Raw genomic sequence first — 14,305 nt, forward strand, 5'->3', positions numbered from 1 at the left:
CCCATACTTGGGCCGAAAAGGCCGTGCCGACGTCAGCATTTGTGACGTTGCTCCGACTAAGCTTTTCAAACCGGAAGTCAGAAATCGCTCTGAAAAATGCAAAAATAACTATTTTCACATATGAATACCATTAATGAGTACCCTTAGTGTTTTCAATGATGTGCAGCCTATACATATCTGTTTACATCTCAAAAAAAGTGTTTTGGGGTTTCATGACCCTTTAAACTGAGTGACTGTCAATATGCATTGTGTACATATCGCTTTACTGAACACATCTGCATAGCACGCTACTAGTTTAAGCAGCACACAGTAACTAGGTCAGTGTTACATAAGTAAGTAAGCCTGCGGTAAAGCAAGAGTGATGTATGTCAGTGTGTCAGTATCTCAGGATAGGCCAGACTGAGATATTCAACACTTCTGCCCTTTTGTAATGTTAAGCCAGAATAATACAAAGGATATAGGACATTCAATCTTGCTTTTGTTTACTAATCTCTTTCAGCTTAGTAAAATTCTTTTTAGAAAGCAAGTAAAGCTTATTGAAACATACTGAAAATTCATAATTCTGCAATCTGGTGTCAATAAATTTGATTCAACACTGCAAAAATCGCTTTTCTTTCTTGGTATTTTTGTCTTTTTTTCTAGTCAAAATGTGAAAAAAAATTCTTACATTAAGAAACATTTACTAGACAAGTAAAAATTATTGTCTTGTTTCTGGAAAAAATAACTCAAAATTAAGAGTGTTTTGCTTAAAATAAGCTAAATAATCTGCCGTGGTGTCCGGGTCAATTTGACCCGAAGATTTTCTTTTCCCCGAAAATGCTAGTCAATGTTATTGCTTTGGACTGAAACTTAGTGACTTTGTTCCCAAAGGGTATAACTAAATCTCAATTTTTTGGGGGAAATTTTCTTACTTTTTTTGTAAGAAAATCCATTTGACATTACCACACACACACACACACACACACACACACACACACACACACACACACACACACACACACACACACACACACACACACACACACACACACACACACACACACACACACACACACACACACACACACACCACAGCTTTCAGACAAAATATTATGACATCTTGTTTTGGAACTGTGAGGTTCTCACACAGAACTAGACAATATTTACAATTTATATATGCCTGTGCTATCACAGGATGTATATTTGTATAAAATGTCACACTTGTGGTGTGTGTGTGTGGTAATGTCAGATGGATAAATGTATATTAGATGCAGGTTAGGGTAGGATCAAATTTCTCTCTGTGGAAAAGAATGTGTGTAATACTCAAAGTTTGTGTGTTTTAACGTGTTTGTGTGTAGGTAGCGTGTGTATAAATGTATCGATACATGCACAGGTCCAAGGGCTCAATGTTTGCAAGCACATATGCTCATATGTGTACATGAAAATAATGAACATGCTCCTGAAAACTAAATTGTTCTGTTATTTTCAGTCTCTCCCATTCACTTTCAATGGTCAGCTATTGTGACCATTTTTGACCATGCCTACTCTCAGATAAATGAGATCAGATTCAAACAGAAATATAAAACCAGTCCTAATTGAAAGAGAACAAATTGACAAAAAGATTGAATCCAAGATTGGGTGAAAATATGGTATAATGAGTGATTTATAAGCTATTTTTTATAGGCCGGTCATTTTTGACTGGGAACACCACAAGTGTGACTATGTGCCATATTTTTTACAAAATAAAAGTTTCAAAACAAAATTCCTGGTGAAACATTAGAGTAGACTAGTGTGATCAATCAGCACATCCTTGAGTTGCTCTGGGGTCAGACAGATCAGACCAAAACCTCAGGAAATTACTATGTATGATTTCGAAACAATTGACTGTAAAATTTTAGAAGACACAGTACAGCATCTTAAAACATCAACCTGCGCTCTTGACACACTCCCCACTTCTTTTTTTCAAAAGTGTATTTAACTGTTTGGAAGCAGATCTCCTAGAAGTGGTGAACTCCTCACTTCTCTGTGGGACTTTTCCAACCACCCTTAAAACCGCAATAGTTAAGCCTCTTCTGAAAAAGAAAAATCTAGATAACTCCATACTGAGCAACTACAGACCAATCTCAAATCTCCCCTTCATAGGAAAAATCATTGAAAAAGTTGTTTTCAATCAAGTAAACAAATTCTTAAACTCAAATGGATTCTTTGACAATTTTCAATCTGGTTTCCGTCCACATCCCAGTACAGAGACAGCGCTCATAAAGATTATAAATGATATTCGCTTAAATACTGATACAGGCAAAACATCAATTCTGGTTCTACTGGACCTCAGTGCTGCATTCGACACTGTTGACCACAACATACTTCTAGACAGGCTGGAAAACTGGGTCGGGCTTTCTGGGATGGTCCTCAAAAGGTTCAGATCATACTTAGAAGGGAGAGGTTATTATGTGAGTATAGGAGATCATAAGTCTGAGTGGACACCATGACACGTGGAGTCCCACAAGGGTCCATTCTTGCACCACTCCTGTTTAACCTGTATATGCTGCCACTGAGCCAAATAATGAAAAAGAACAATATTGTTTACCACAGCTATGCTGACGATACCCAGCTCTACTTAGCACTATCACCTAATGACTACAGCCCCATTGACTCCCTGTGCAAATTCATTGATGAAGTTAACGACTGGATGTGCCAAAACTATCTTCAGTTAAACAAAGACAAAACCGAAATCACTACATTTGGAAACAAAGATGAAATTCTCAAGGTGAACGCATATCTTGAGGATAAAGGCCTGAGAACAAAAAATCAAGTCAGGAATCTTGGAGTGATTTTGGAGTCAGACCTGAGTTTCAGTAGTCATGTCAAAGCAATAACTAAATCAGCATACTATCATCTGAAAAATATTGCAAGAATTAGATGCTTTGTTTCCAAGACTTAGAGAAACTGGTTCATGCTTTCATCACCAGTAGGGTGGACTATTGTAATGGCCTTCTCACTGGCCTTCCCAAAAAGACCATTAGACAGCTGCAGCTCATACAGAACGCTGCTGCCAGGATTGTGAGCAGAACCAGAAAATATGACCATATCACACCAGTCCTCAGGTCTTTACACTGGCTTCCAGTTACATTTAGGATCGACTTTAAAGTACTACTACTTGTTTATAAATCTCTCAATGAGCTAGGACCTCAATACATCGCAGATATGCTGATTAAATACAAACCCAACAGATCACTCAGATCAGCAGGATCAAATCAGTTAGAAATACCAAGAGTTCACTCAAAGCAAGGAGAGTCTGCCTTTAGCTATTATGCCAGCCGTAGTTGGAACCAGCTTCCTGAACAGATCAGATGTGCTCCAACAGTAGCCACATTCAAATCCAGACTCAAAACACATCTGTTTAGCTGAGCATTTACTGAATGAGCACTGAGCCACTGTACGTCCGACTGATTGCTCCTTATCTATTCATCATCTTTTTATTCTTTTTATAACTGTTTTAGTTTACCTTTGTTCTTTTCTTTGGTTGTCATCATTTTATTATTTTTAATTCTCTTTACATTGTATTTCTTTTTCTTATGCATTTTTATCCCTGTTTTAATTCCTTTCTATGTAAAGCACTTTGAATTGCCATTGTGTATGAAATGTGCTATATAAATAAACTTGCCTTGATCAACAGTAGCCTTTTTTTTTTCAGATTTGATTTAATATTTCTAAAATTATTCAAAATTAAAAAAAAAAAATTACTCAAAAAATGAAATGCCTACTCTCAAATAAATGAGGCCTATGATTATTCAGATGCAAATCAAAATATAAAACCAGTCCTGATTAAAAGGGAACATGTTGACAAAAAGATTTAATCCAAGATTGGGTGAAAAAATGGTATAATGATTGATTTATAAGCCATTTTGGACCGGGAACATCTCAGGTGTTATAGGGTTTTGAACACCACCTGAGGGTTAAGATTATTTTGTTTACCCCACTGGCAGATTATTTTGCTTAAGCAAAAACACTCTTAATTTAAAAAATGTGTTTTCCCAAACCATGACAATTACTTTTGCTTGTCTAGTAAATACGTCTTGTTTTAAGATTTTTTAGATGTTTGTAGCTAGAAACAAGAAAAAATACTAAGTAAGAAAATCATTTTTTTGGTGCACTGAATAAGGCTTTAATTGCATGCTGCAAAATGCAGTTATGTAATTGTATAACTAGTGGATTAAGTATGCCTAAAAAAGGACAAATGCATGAATATTGCAACATTTTTTTATTCATTTTTTTTTGTAGAAATTTTTGAATGCACCCAAACCTAGCACTGAATATTAGTGTTTTTACAATATGCATCTATTTCAAAAAACAGCAGTGCCACGGTCTACACAATAACACCAAACAAGTGTCACCTTGCTCGTTTTTTTCCATTTTCTTTTTTGATAAAACCATAAAAAATAAAAAAAAAACATCAAACATCACTCAGTTTGAAACATACTGAAAGGACGAAGAGGGATATGGTGACATTGTGGTGAGCAATTACAAAATCACAGTAAACAGGAAGTCGCAGTTAGTGATGAAAAGGACAACACTTGGCCCCTAAAATCATTTCATCCAATACAGTGTTGTGAGAAAAATATTTTACATTTATACACAAGTGCCATAAGTTAACATGACATGTAGACCTATTTGAACAAATATATATATATATATATATATATATATATATATATATATATATATATATATATATATATATATATATATATATATATATATATATATATATATATATATATATATATATATATATATATATATTAAATGGGGGGGGTTGTGACTAAAATTAAGCTGCCTGAAAAATTTGCAAGCATTCTTCTAAAAGTAAAAAAAAAAAAAAAATAACTTTAATGAAACCTCATTGTAGCAGTAAAACATACAGGGCACTGGCTGACTAGTGAGTGAGGAGTCAGCAAACCAGTTAAAGAGTGAAAAAATGCAGCATCAGCTAGCTTAATTGCTTAACTGGGGGCCTCAAGGGCAAACGGTCTGAGACATTATGCTAGTAATCATCCATTTATACTGATGTAAGCAGGGTGGAGCTTTCCTGTAAACCACATGCTAATAAGAACAAAACATTCACGTTCATAACCAGAGAAGAAGAGAGACATTTTGCATTATGCCTAGAACAAAAACTGCAATCTTTCTATATAATAGGTTTTCTCTATGACAGGTTATGAAGCAAATTGATGTTTTACATCAGTGGATGTATAAGTGAAATAATAAATAGGAAGGCTACATAAAAGGGAAGTTAAATGTGATTTTACATATTACGATAAACGGCAAATAGTGTTTCAAGACTAGACATTTCAATGAGTTATAACAGCAATAAAACAAAAACATTTAAATATATTTAACTTACATCCACCTGGTAATGTATCTGTAAAGGCTTTGGGGCATTTTGCCATTTTCCTATAAAAGGAGTTTCTAAAAAAAATATTTAATAGCAAATTGTTAAAGTAAAAAAAATAGTTTGTATTAAGTGGCACTGCAAACACACTGATATTGTACAGTATTTTTTGACAAGGAAAAAAATCATTAGTCGCTGAACATATTTTTTCATGTAATCTTTTTGTTTTCTTCTTAAAATATATTCATATTTAATATTTATATCACATTTTATACATACAAACCAAGTGCCTGATCAAGGAGGAGTGGTAGCTAGGCTGTTGAATGTGGGGAAAGAGATGGGGAGTGGGCACTAGTTAGAAAAGCAGACAGAGGTAGGGAGCAGAGAGAGGTATGAAATTAAAGCCATGTTTCTTTGGTCAAGGGAACATTCCCTGAATCTTCTGATGTTTGGTATGTTTAAAGATGTTTGCACAGCCACCTGCAAATGTTCTGTTGTTTCGTTGTGACCGAAAATTAAGAAAGGGGCACTTGAAGTTGCCTATTTACATAGAAGAATCCATTACAATGCCTCACAAATTGTAGATATTGCTATGAATTGAATGTACTTTTATGTTGACATCTTGGTGCAGCACAGGAAATACGGGTAAGTGTGATCAATAGCATGTCATCCTATTTCATTCTGTTATAAAAGTGCCACTGTAACCTTAGAGGAAGTTAAACAAACAAACAAACCATACCAACAAAAAGTATGTCTATACATTATAGTACAATGCATCAGATTCTGTCCTGATGTAGTTATGGCAATGTCCACTTCTCTTATTCCTAGCCATACAAACAGGGAATGGGTAAAGATGGAGGATTACAGTAGGACCTCATGAGTTTATAAAATGTCTCTTAGGAGTTCATACCAATACTTAAGTAAATCCTACAGTCTCCCATTCAGTCATGTCTCTTGTTGCGACTGTTACGCAAGCTGGATTCCTTCTTCCCACATTCAGTGCTTTCAACCAAAGTGTCCTGCTTGCAAAACCCTACATTCGACTGACTGCCAGGTTGAGACAAGGCCAGGTAAGGGTGCTGAGGTAATGGTTGGAAATTAGCAGGTGGCGTTGACGGGGAGTCTTGAGATAAAGCTGTGCCATCACTCTGAGCTCTGTGCTTGAGTCTCAATTTGTGGGGTAGGGCAGTGCCTTTGATTTCAACTTGGCCATCTTTGCTCTGGCTTGGTAAGAAAGAGCTCTGGCTCATGTAAATGTGAAGGTGGTAGCTGCCTGTATCAGAGCAAGAGGAAGAAGGAGACTCATCATCGGTGGATCCCTCTTTATCAGAGCTGCGAGGATCCCCTTCACTTGAGGAAGTGTCTTTTCCTGAGTGAGCCTCATAGTTCTCTTCTCGTCTCAAGCCTCCTTCGTAGGTCAGCACTGGTGGCTCATCGTTTTCCACGGGGCTATTAGAACAGTGGTACATTTGTGTTTCATCTCCATCCTCTGGTCTCACCAAAAGATTTGGGGCAGCTGCATCGACCCTAGGAGTTTGACGCTGAGAAATGTATGCTTGCCTTTCGGCTGCCTCTGTGTAGTCATAAGGAGAGTCCAAAGTCTCTAGCCGTTTGGACACATCTGCCAAGGTTTTAGGATTTCCAGCTGATTCCTCTGTAAGCTGGGTGAGGTTCTGCTGCTCTTTTGGAATCATTTCCTGAGTTTCTACAGGATATGAGGCACTGCTAGAACGGTATAAGATGACACTTCTTTGAGCAGATTTTGGGACGTCAGAACTTTCAACCATCTCCTGCCGTTGTTGCTTCTGTTGATTGGCTGAGTAACTTGGCTCAAAAGTGCGCTGGTGAAGTACTGCAGGCATTCTAGAATGAATGTTGAACATGATCTGTGCAGTGGTGCTATTCATAATGTCCATCTCTAGACCCATCCCTTCCTGCTTTATGTCATATGCCATTGGCTCTGGGCTGTCCCGAGAGGAGCCATCAGACATATCAGAGAGGGAACCTCGTGGGGAGTACTTCGTCAATTTCAGATGCCCATCACCACGAATAGACTGCTCTGTTTCAGAAGAATCAGAGTTCATCATCATCTGAGAAACGTTGGAGTAACCATTAGGGTAGAAGAGACTGGAGGAAGATGATGATGTGGAGTTGCCCCCAGAGTTTCCATTGACTGCTCCACTAATCTGCTGACTCTTTTCCATGTAGGAGGCTGTACTTATCAGACCAAACCTGAGCTTAAGCTGTAAAAGTTCAGTCTTAAGGCGTACATTCTCATCATTCAGTGCCATAACTCTGTTCTCGAGGATCATGTCATTAAAGCGCCGTTTCTCCCGAGAGCGCTTTGCTGCCTCGTTGTTCTTGCGCCGCTTTTCCCAGTAGGATGCATCCTTTTTCTCATCCGAGATAAACTCACGCTTGCGTCGACAGCTCATGTTTGGCTTTGGTTTGAGAAGGCGGCTCTGACGAGGGCTGTTTTGAGGTGAATGGTGAAGATCGCTGTAGTCGGAAAAGCTTTCTGTGCTCTCTAAGCTTTTCTGTTCACTGGAATTTGTTGAGATTTGTAAGTTCAAACTTTCCATCCTCGGCTTCTCCAAGAAACAGGGATGGGGTTAAAGGTGGTTACAAGAATCGCTGTAGGATATCCTGAAGTACAGTAGACTGGAGAATCTTCAACTAAGTAGCTGGATCAGCAAAGACTCTATGAGGTGTTTTAGCTTCTGAAAAGCTGAACCTCATTGATTTTGTTGATCTGAATTGCAAGCAAATAGTCTTTAATGATCAAGTGTCCAGGTTGGCCAAGAAGATCAAGAACAGGTGCACCTTATTATGAGTCTCCTGCATTTAACAAACCCAACACTACCCCTCTGTGAGTAAAGTCTTTTACTCTATTGTGCCCAACGTTGGTCAAAGCCAAACTGGGGCGCAAAAGAGGCGCATTAAAGTACAGAGAAGGTGACCAAAATTGCCCCTTTTTCTTTTTTACTCGTGTTCCTTTATGTAACAGGCCTCTATCAAGCCAACAGAGATTTGTCCCAGTGCCTTGGGCGTGTTGGAGGATATAGGTCACTCGGTCTGCCCCAGCTTGCCAGCCTCTTGGGGAGGGGTGCTGCTGCTCTCAAAGCCTCCAGCTGGCTCTTCGACGAAAGGCTGCAAACATAAAAGAGAAAAGACATATTTGTTAATCCTTGAAAGCTAAAGCAATTCATAGTTTACCTTTAGGCACTTAAAAATATTTTAATTTGTTGTAGTTTTTCATTTTAAATTAAACTCTCCCCAGTTCTCTGCATGGCTGGGTAATCAGAAGATTTAGAAGTGGAATGTTCAGCTGTGCCTTTGTCATATTCTCTTGCTTCATCTACTCAACCTTGACAACCACAGAATGTTTTCTGTTGCTCAGCAACCACTGTCTGACCTGCTCACCCTTCTATTGATTTGTCTGTCTGTGACCCTTGACCTTCACTCTCTGACTAGACATTGGACTCTTGCAATGCATAGGGAACATGGCTAAGAGCACGGTCGGTGATTACCCAAGCTATATTTTTTTGGTCATTGAGGACCAACAGCTAAAAAGAATTATCTAAAATTAGTTTCCTAGTTCAGCATCACCCTTTGTACAGAATTCCATCAAGACTGTGTTCCGCAAACATGACTACACATATGGGAAACATTAGCAATGAACACATGTTTTGTTTTAACATTTTGAAACCTTATCCCGTATTACATCATCTGCTCAGATGAAATCAGTGTGAGAGGTTTTGGCTTTTGTAACATTAAAATCAAATGTTACAACACATCTCGTCTTGGCTACACAACCCAAACGGCCTGGTGCCCCAATGCGCGATGATGCCCAGGAACCGAAATTCAAAAACATTAACACTTTTTTTTTTTTATAGACTATTCACTAAAAGGCTTTCAAGAAGAACTTTCGAAAGAAGCATACTACAGCTAAAAATGAGAAGAAGCCCAGAAAACCTCATAACAATAATTACTGTAATTGGAGATAAACCGAGGTCAGACAAAAGGCAAGTCAGGGTTTTATGGTCTGGGGATTGGGAGCTTTGCAATATAGGTCAGACCTTTCTGGAAAAAGGGGAGCAAGGGAACATTCCATCAACATGAGTTCAGATCCAGGGGAGGTAAACGTTTCATCCATTTAAAAGTGAGCACTAATGGAAAAGCGCAGTCGCCAGTGATGATTAACTCGGCAGCCAGTGGGTAATTCCACATAGCTGCAATCCTATCTTGACCCAAACTGAGCCACAACTCCCTGTTGCAATTTCATGATATTGTTGTTCAACTAAAGGTGTCTGATTTCCTTTTTTTCTGCAAGTTTGCTAAGTTTGGCTGCAAATATCTGGTCCCACTATCCTGGTAATATTGAACTCATTAGGGCAATTTGTACTGCATAGACAAAACAGCAACAGACACTTTTTCACAAAGTGTGTTACCCCTGTGCAAATTTGCGTTTGTCAGGTCATGGAGTCTTTGAGAAGTGACGTATTGTAATCTGGTGATTGTCCGCTTTGGTCAATTTCTGTCGATGCAGTGTGAACTGGCCTATAAAACTTCTTTGGTACTCTCTACAGTATTTAATATCTAGTCTCACGTTTATCTAACAATACAAATATAAATACATAAAGTGAACCATAACAATTTTTAGATAATATTAAAAGTTAAAGAGTAAAAGCATTTCTATATTCCTATATTTTTTTTATAAAGGAGAGCAATAGTATTTAAGACTATACTTGCCTGTCTACAGCTCAATGACCCCATAGTATGATGTCTGAATCAGAAAATACGCATGAATGCAGTGTAATCCCATGACCTGGCTGCCCTTTTTATGGGTTATGGTCTCCTCATCCCAGACATGTGAGGGAGCATTATGTAACTCGAGACAGATTAAACCTCTTCTGATTGCTTCAATCAACACTTTCTGGTTTAGTCTGGTAATGAATATGGCCAAAACTGTGACGCCCCCTCCCCCCCAATTATTGAACGTTATGAATGAAAAATGTCAATATAGTGCACTGTTAATAAAATGTAAATGTTAAACAGGTACACATGAAAATTAATGAACTTGATGGTCATTGAAGTAAGGCACAAGGCTAAAAGAGACTCTCTCTGAATGACCCACTAACCTAGAAACTGGGCTATAGCGAGAACAAACTGGATCTTTTCCCTTGTGCTCAAATATAGGTCAGGAGTGCAACAGGCATCACGAGAGAGATAGAATCAGAAAGGGAATTATAGGGTTTGCTAAAAATAGAGAGGTGAGGGATGAAACAAAAACAGGGAAAATTGGGGTTTGGATACTTGCAGACATTTTATGGAGTGCCAGATACACAAACACAGAGGAGCTTTCCAAGACACCCTAACAAAAAATAAACAAAAAGGCTCATTGCCAATTTCTGATTTATCTGGGATTATAGTCTAATATGTCATACTTGTGAATGAATCACTTGATACAGTTCCTTTTAGTGATTCAGTCAAATCAAGCAGTTTAGATTTCACACGAATGCCAATGATTATTTAAGTCTTTCAATGAGCAGAGCACTGTTGCATGCATTTATGGAATGCAACTACAATACGTGCTATTTCATTTAATTAGAAATGTAATTATTAAAAATTGATCTGCTACTGTGCATCCTTTCATAGAAGATTGAAAGAAGCAATTCATGAAAATACTAAGTGGATGAGTTTACTCAACCACACCCATGAGTCATTAAAAAGTATTGTCTCCTCAACAAATATTTAAAATCTTTGGGGCACCAACAACCAAACCATCCTAAAGACTCTGACTTGACACACCTGTTTCTGTTACTCAAAACTGCTATGTATCATGTGACAATGACATATGGAATAATGAAATCATTTATAATAACTGAACTCACTGGATGACCTGCAATTAGCCAAGTTTAAAACTGTAATGAGCCAATAAAACTCGCTTTCACTCTTGCCCTATATATAGGACATGGGTTATATTTGCGCTTTCATCAGGGAAGAAATAGCATGTCTGGCCCACTGTAGTCTTAACTTGGGCGAGGTCTGGAAACTATCATTCAACTCAAATGTTTCATGTGTTGCTTTACAGCTGTTTCAGTAATGGAAATAATGGCAGAAGGCGGGGGTGCTGGATTTCTTTGTGACCATGTAATTGACCCCGGGGCAGAATGTAATATTCGGCACGTGGGACGGGAGCTCTTTTTTTTTGTCTCTGGATTCCACGCCTGAGTTTATCTCCTCCAGTAGGAGGAGGGCAGGAATTGAACAAGCAGGAGGAGTTCCAGGCCAACTCTTTCTATAAACACACTCATATCATCCTCTTATGAAAAAAAAAATGCTTTGACCAAGTCCATGTGCTTCACCAGTCACATGTGCTCTCTTGCCCCACAAAACTAAACGGTAATTCGCCTCTCCCTGTAAGCCACATCGTCACAATAATGGCACGCCTCCTCCCAACCGTCCTTTCTATTTCACTTGAAGAAATCCACAGATTTAATGTTTATTGCTTAAAGAGGTCAATACACTTAGTCACATTTAAACACCGTAACCTAACAATCCAACAATGACACTACACTTGTATGAAAACATAAAAACATAAAATGTGTTTTAATGTGTAGCAATCTGAAAGATTTATCTGCACAATTTAACACTCAGAGAACTGGCACCACCAATGTTTTCATATATATATATATATATATATATATATATATATATATATATATATATATATATATATATATATATATATATATATATATATATATATATAAAATGTGTCTGTGTGTTGCTAAAGCAATATGCAAGATTTTGCTGCGCAGATCTGTAAACTGGCAGAAGCTTTGTTCTTTGTTATGGCAGACGAGGGTGTGCTTTCTTCAGGTTTATGACCTACATTCTGCTCTGGCACACAAAGCAGTTCGTCTGATGCCCCCTGATGCTTTTAAGACCCTGTGTTTTTGTTTTGTTTTTCTTTCATTAAGACTTCTCATTTCTCTCCATTATGTAACTCTTTACGCAAAGAAGGCATTATGTCAGAAGAAAAAGGCAAGGCAAGTTGTCAAGCAATCCCACATCCACAAATTGTCGGCTGATCATGCATGCCATATGATGCATGTTTGCTTACTATGTAATATATTTTATTGAACCTAAAATATGTGATCCAAAAGCTTATGATATAAAACATAAATATGCATTATGCATACTATTTAAAGCATACACCAGGTGTATCAGAACAACGAAAACAAAAAATGTAACTTATTAAATATTATACTTGATGTTGTAATAAACTTAGAAATTACATATGTCAATTGTAGTGTATAAAAATTTAATAAAAGATAAGGACCTCAGTAAATTAGTTCACAACCAGCTGCTGGAAACTCTAAGAATAAAATAAATAAATAAATAAGTTAACAATTAAGTTTATTAATAATCAGTACAGCCTATATACAAATACGATGCCAGGGCTTTACATTAGGGAGTCTGACCACCATCATTAATGCACAACACTAAATACAACAGTAACGGCAAAAGTTACTAAATAACTGCTATCGCTTGCTTACCGGCAAACATGGTAAATGTCGAAGAATTCGCACTGTGCACAAAATAAAATCCTGATGCATAAAGTAAACGAGAATTTAGTCCAATAATTGCATGGTTTCCGACATTTACATTTTACATGCAATGAAAGTTGCATTTGGTTGCCAACTGGTTTGCTCCTGTCTGTATACCAGGAAAGAGTTAACAGGTCTGATTCCTCTAACGTAAACAACCGCGGTAACCTTTACCGAGCACGGCTACACGTGACAGCGAGAAGTGTGTCCGGGATTTTTCCTCTCAAACCGCCGCATTAACTTCCTAACCCAGTTGGATTTGAACACTTTTATTAGGATGCCATTGGCAAACATTATTCAATAACATAACATCAAGACATTTCCAGCGATATGATGTAATAATATGTGTTGGTCTTTTAATCCAAGTCATAATGGTGCGCGCGCAGCTGAACTAACTGTAAATCTAGTACATATGTTTGTTTTATTGTTATTTAAATGCTCTGAATAAAACAGAGCAATATCATTACTAAACATGGTTAATGGTTCAGATATTCATAGAAAAAACTTTTATCTACGGTGAATGAATGTACATGGTGGTGACATAGCTACATTATTTAATGGGCACCGAGTGCTAGATGTCCTGTCAACAGTCGCGAGGGGTCCTGGCCTCGCCTTAACATTGCGAACACGCACACTGAGCAACATCCGAATCTGTAATGAGCATGCGTAAGCACATTAAACACAAACTAATGCCATTGTATGCAAGTGAGCTTGGGCCATTGCATTACAAATATGATTCTCTGATTAATTCAAATCTAATTTCGCAGCGCGCAAAATTTCCGCAGGATCACCTCTTACGCAGACGCATCAGCCATGCAGTTGTAAACATACAGTGTGTGTGCCTCAAAAAGTAGTAAAGCAAACGTACCTTTTGTGGCTTTTGTGTGTATCCAAGAAATTTGGCGCCCGGTGATTATTATTAGTCTCTTTGTATCAGCCTCAATGTCTTGAATGAACAGGCGAGGTGATCCACACACGCTCTCTACACGCTGTGTCCAGTACGCACGGATTCCGCAGCCCGTGTGTTTTTGCCCTGGTTCCCTGTGTTATGTTGGCGAGGCGCTCCAGTATCCTGCCGCTAGCTGCTTCTGTTTAGAAATGTATGTTAGTAGGTCAGTGGTTGCATAACAGGACGCTTCGGGTGCCTCGTCACGTTTTGTTTCTCTCTTTTGCCCCCACCTCCCTCCGTCCCTCCCTCACCCCCTCACCCGAAAGCCCGTGAGCGCATAACTGGGAGGGATCGGGCAGTCCGCCAGACCTACTCTCAGATATAGGACGGTGTGATGTTCGTAATAAGATTGACATGTTGGCTAGGAAA

The 14,305-nt window shown here is 38.2% G+C and overlaps 1 protein-coding gene across 1 annotated transcript; it reads right to left on the reverse strand.

Moving 5' to 3' along the window:
* Positions 1–4,770: 4,770 nt before the first annotated feature.
* On the reverse strand, positions 4,771–14,155 carry nfil3-2 (nuclear factor, interleukin 3 regulated, member 2). The gene is made up of 2 exons (XM_067422243.1): positions 13,856–14,155; positions 4,771–8,521 (listed from the first exon to the last, which is right to left on the reverse strand). Exon 2 carries the CDS (start codon positions 7,951–7,953, stop codon positions 6,313–6,315), a length of 1,641 nt encoding a protein of 546 aa, XP_067278344.1. The 5' UTR covers positions 7,954–8,521; positions 13,856–14,155; the 3' UTR covers positions 4,771–6,312.
* Positions 14,156–14,305: the final 150 nt, after the last annotated feature.

The sequence above is a fragment of the Pseudorasbora parva genome, chromosome 2 (genome assembly GCF_024679245.1).
Source record: "Pseudorasbora parva isolate DD20220531a chromosome 2, ASM2467924v1, whole genome shotgun sequence".
In the NCBI taxonomy this organism is placed as follows: domain Eukaryota; kingdom Metazoa; phylum Chordata; class Actinopteri; order Cypriniformes; family Gobionidae; genus Pseudorasbora; species Pseudorasbora parva.

Bases quoted from the DNA above. Each gene is read 5' to 3' on its own strand.
- nfil3-2 (XM_067422243.1), bottom strand. From the start codon at position 7,953: ATGGAAAGTTTGAACTTACAAATCTCAACAAATTCCAGTGAACAGAAA.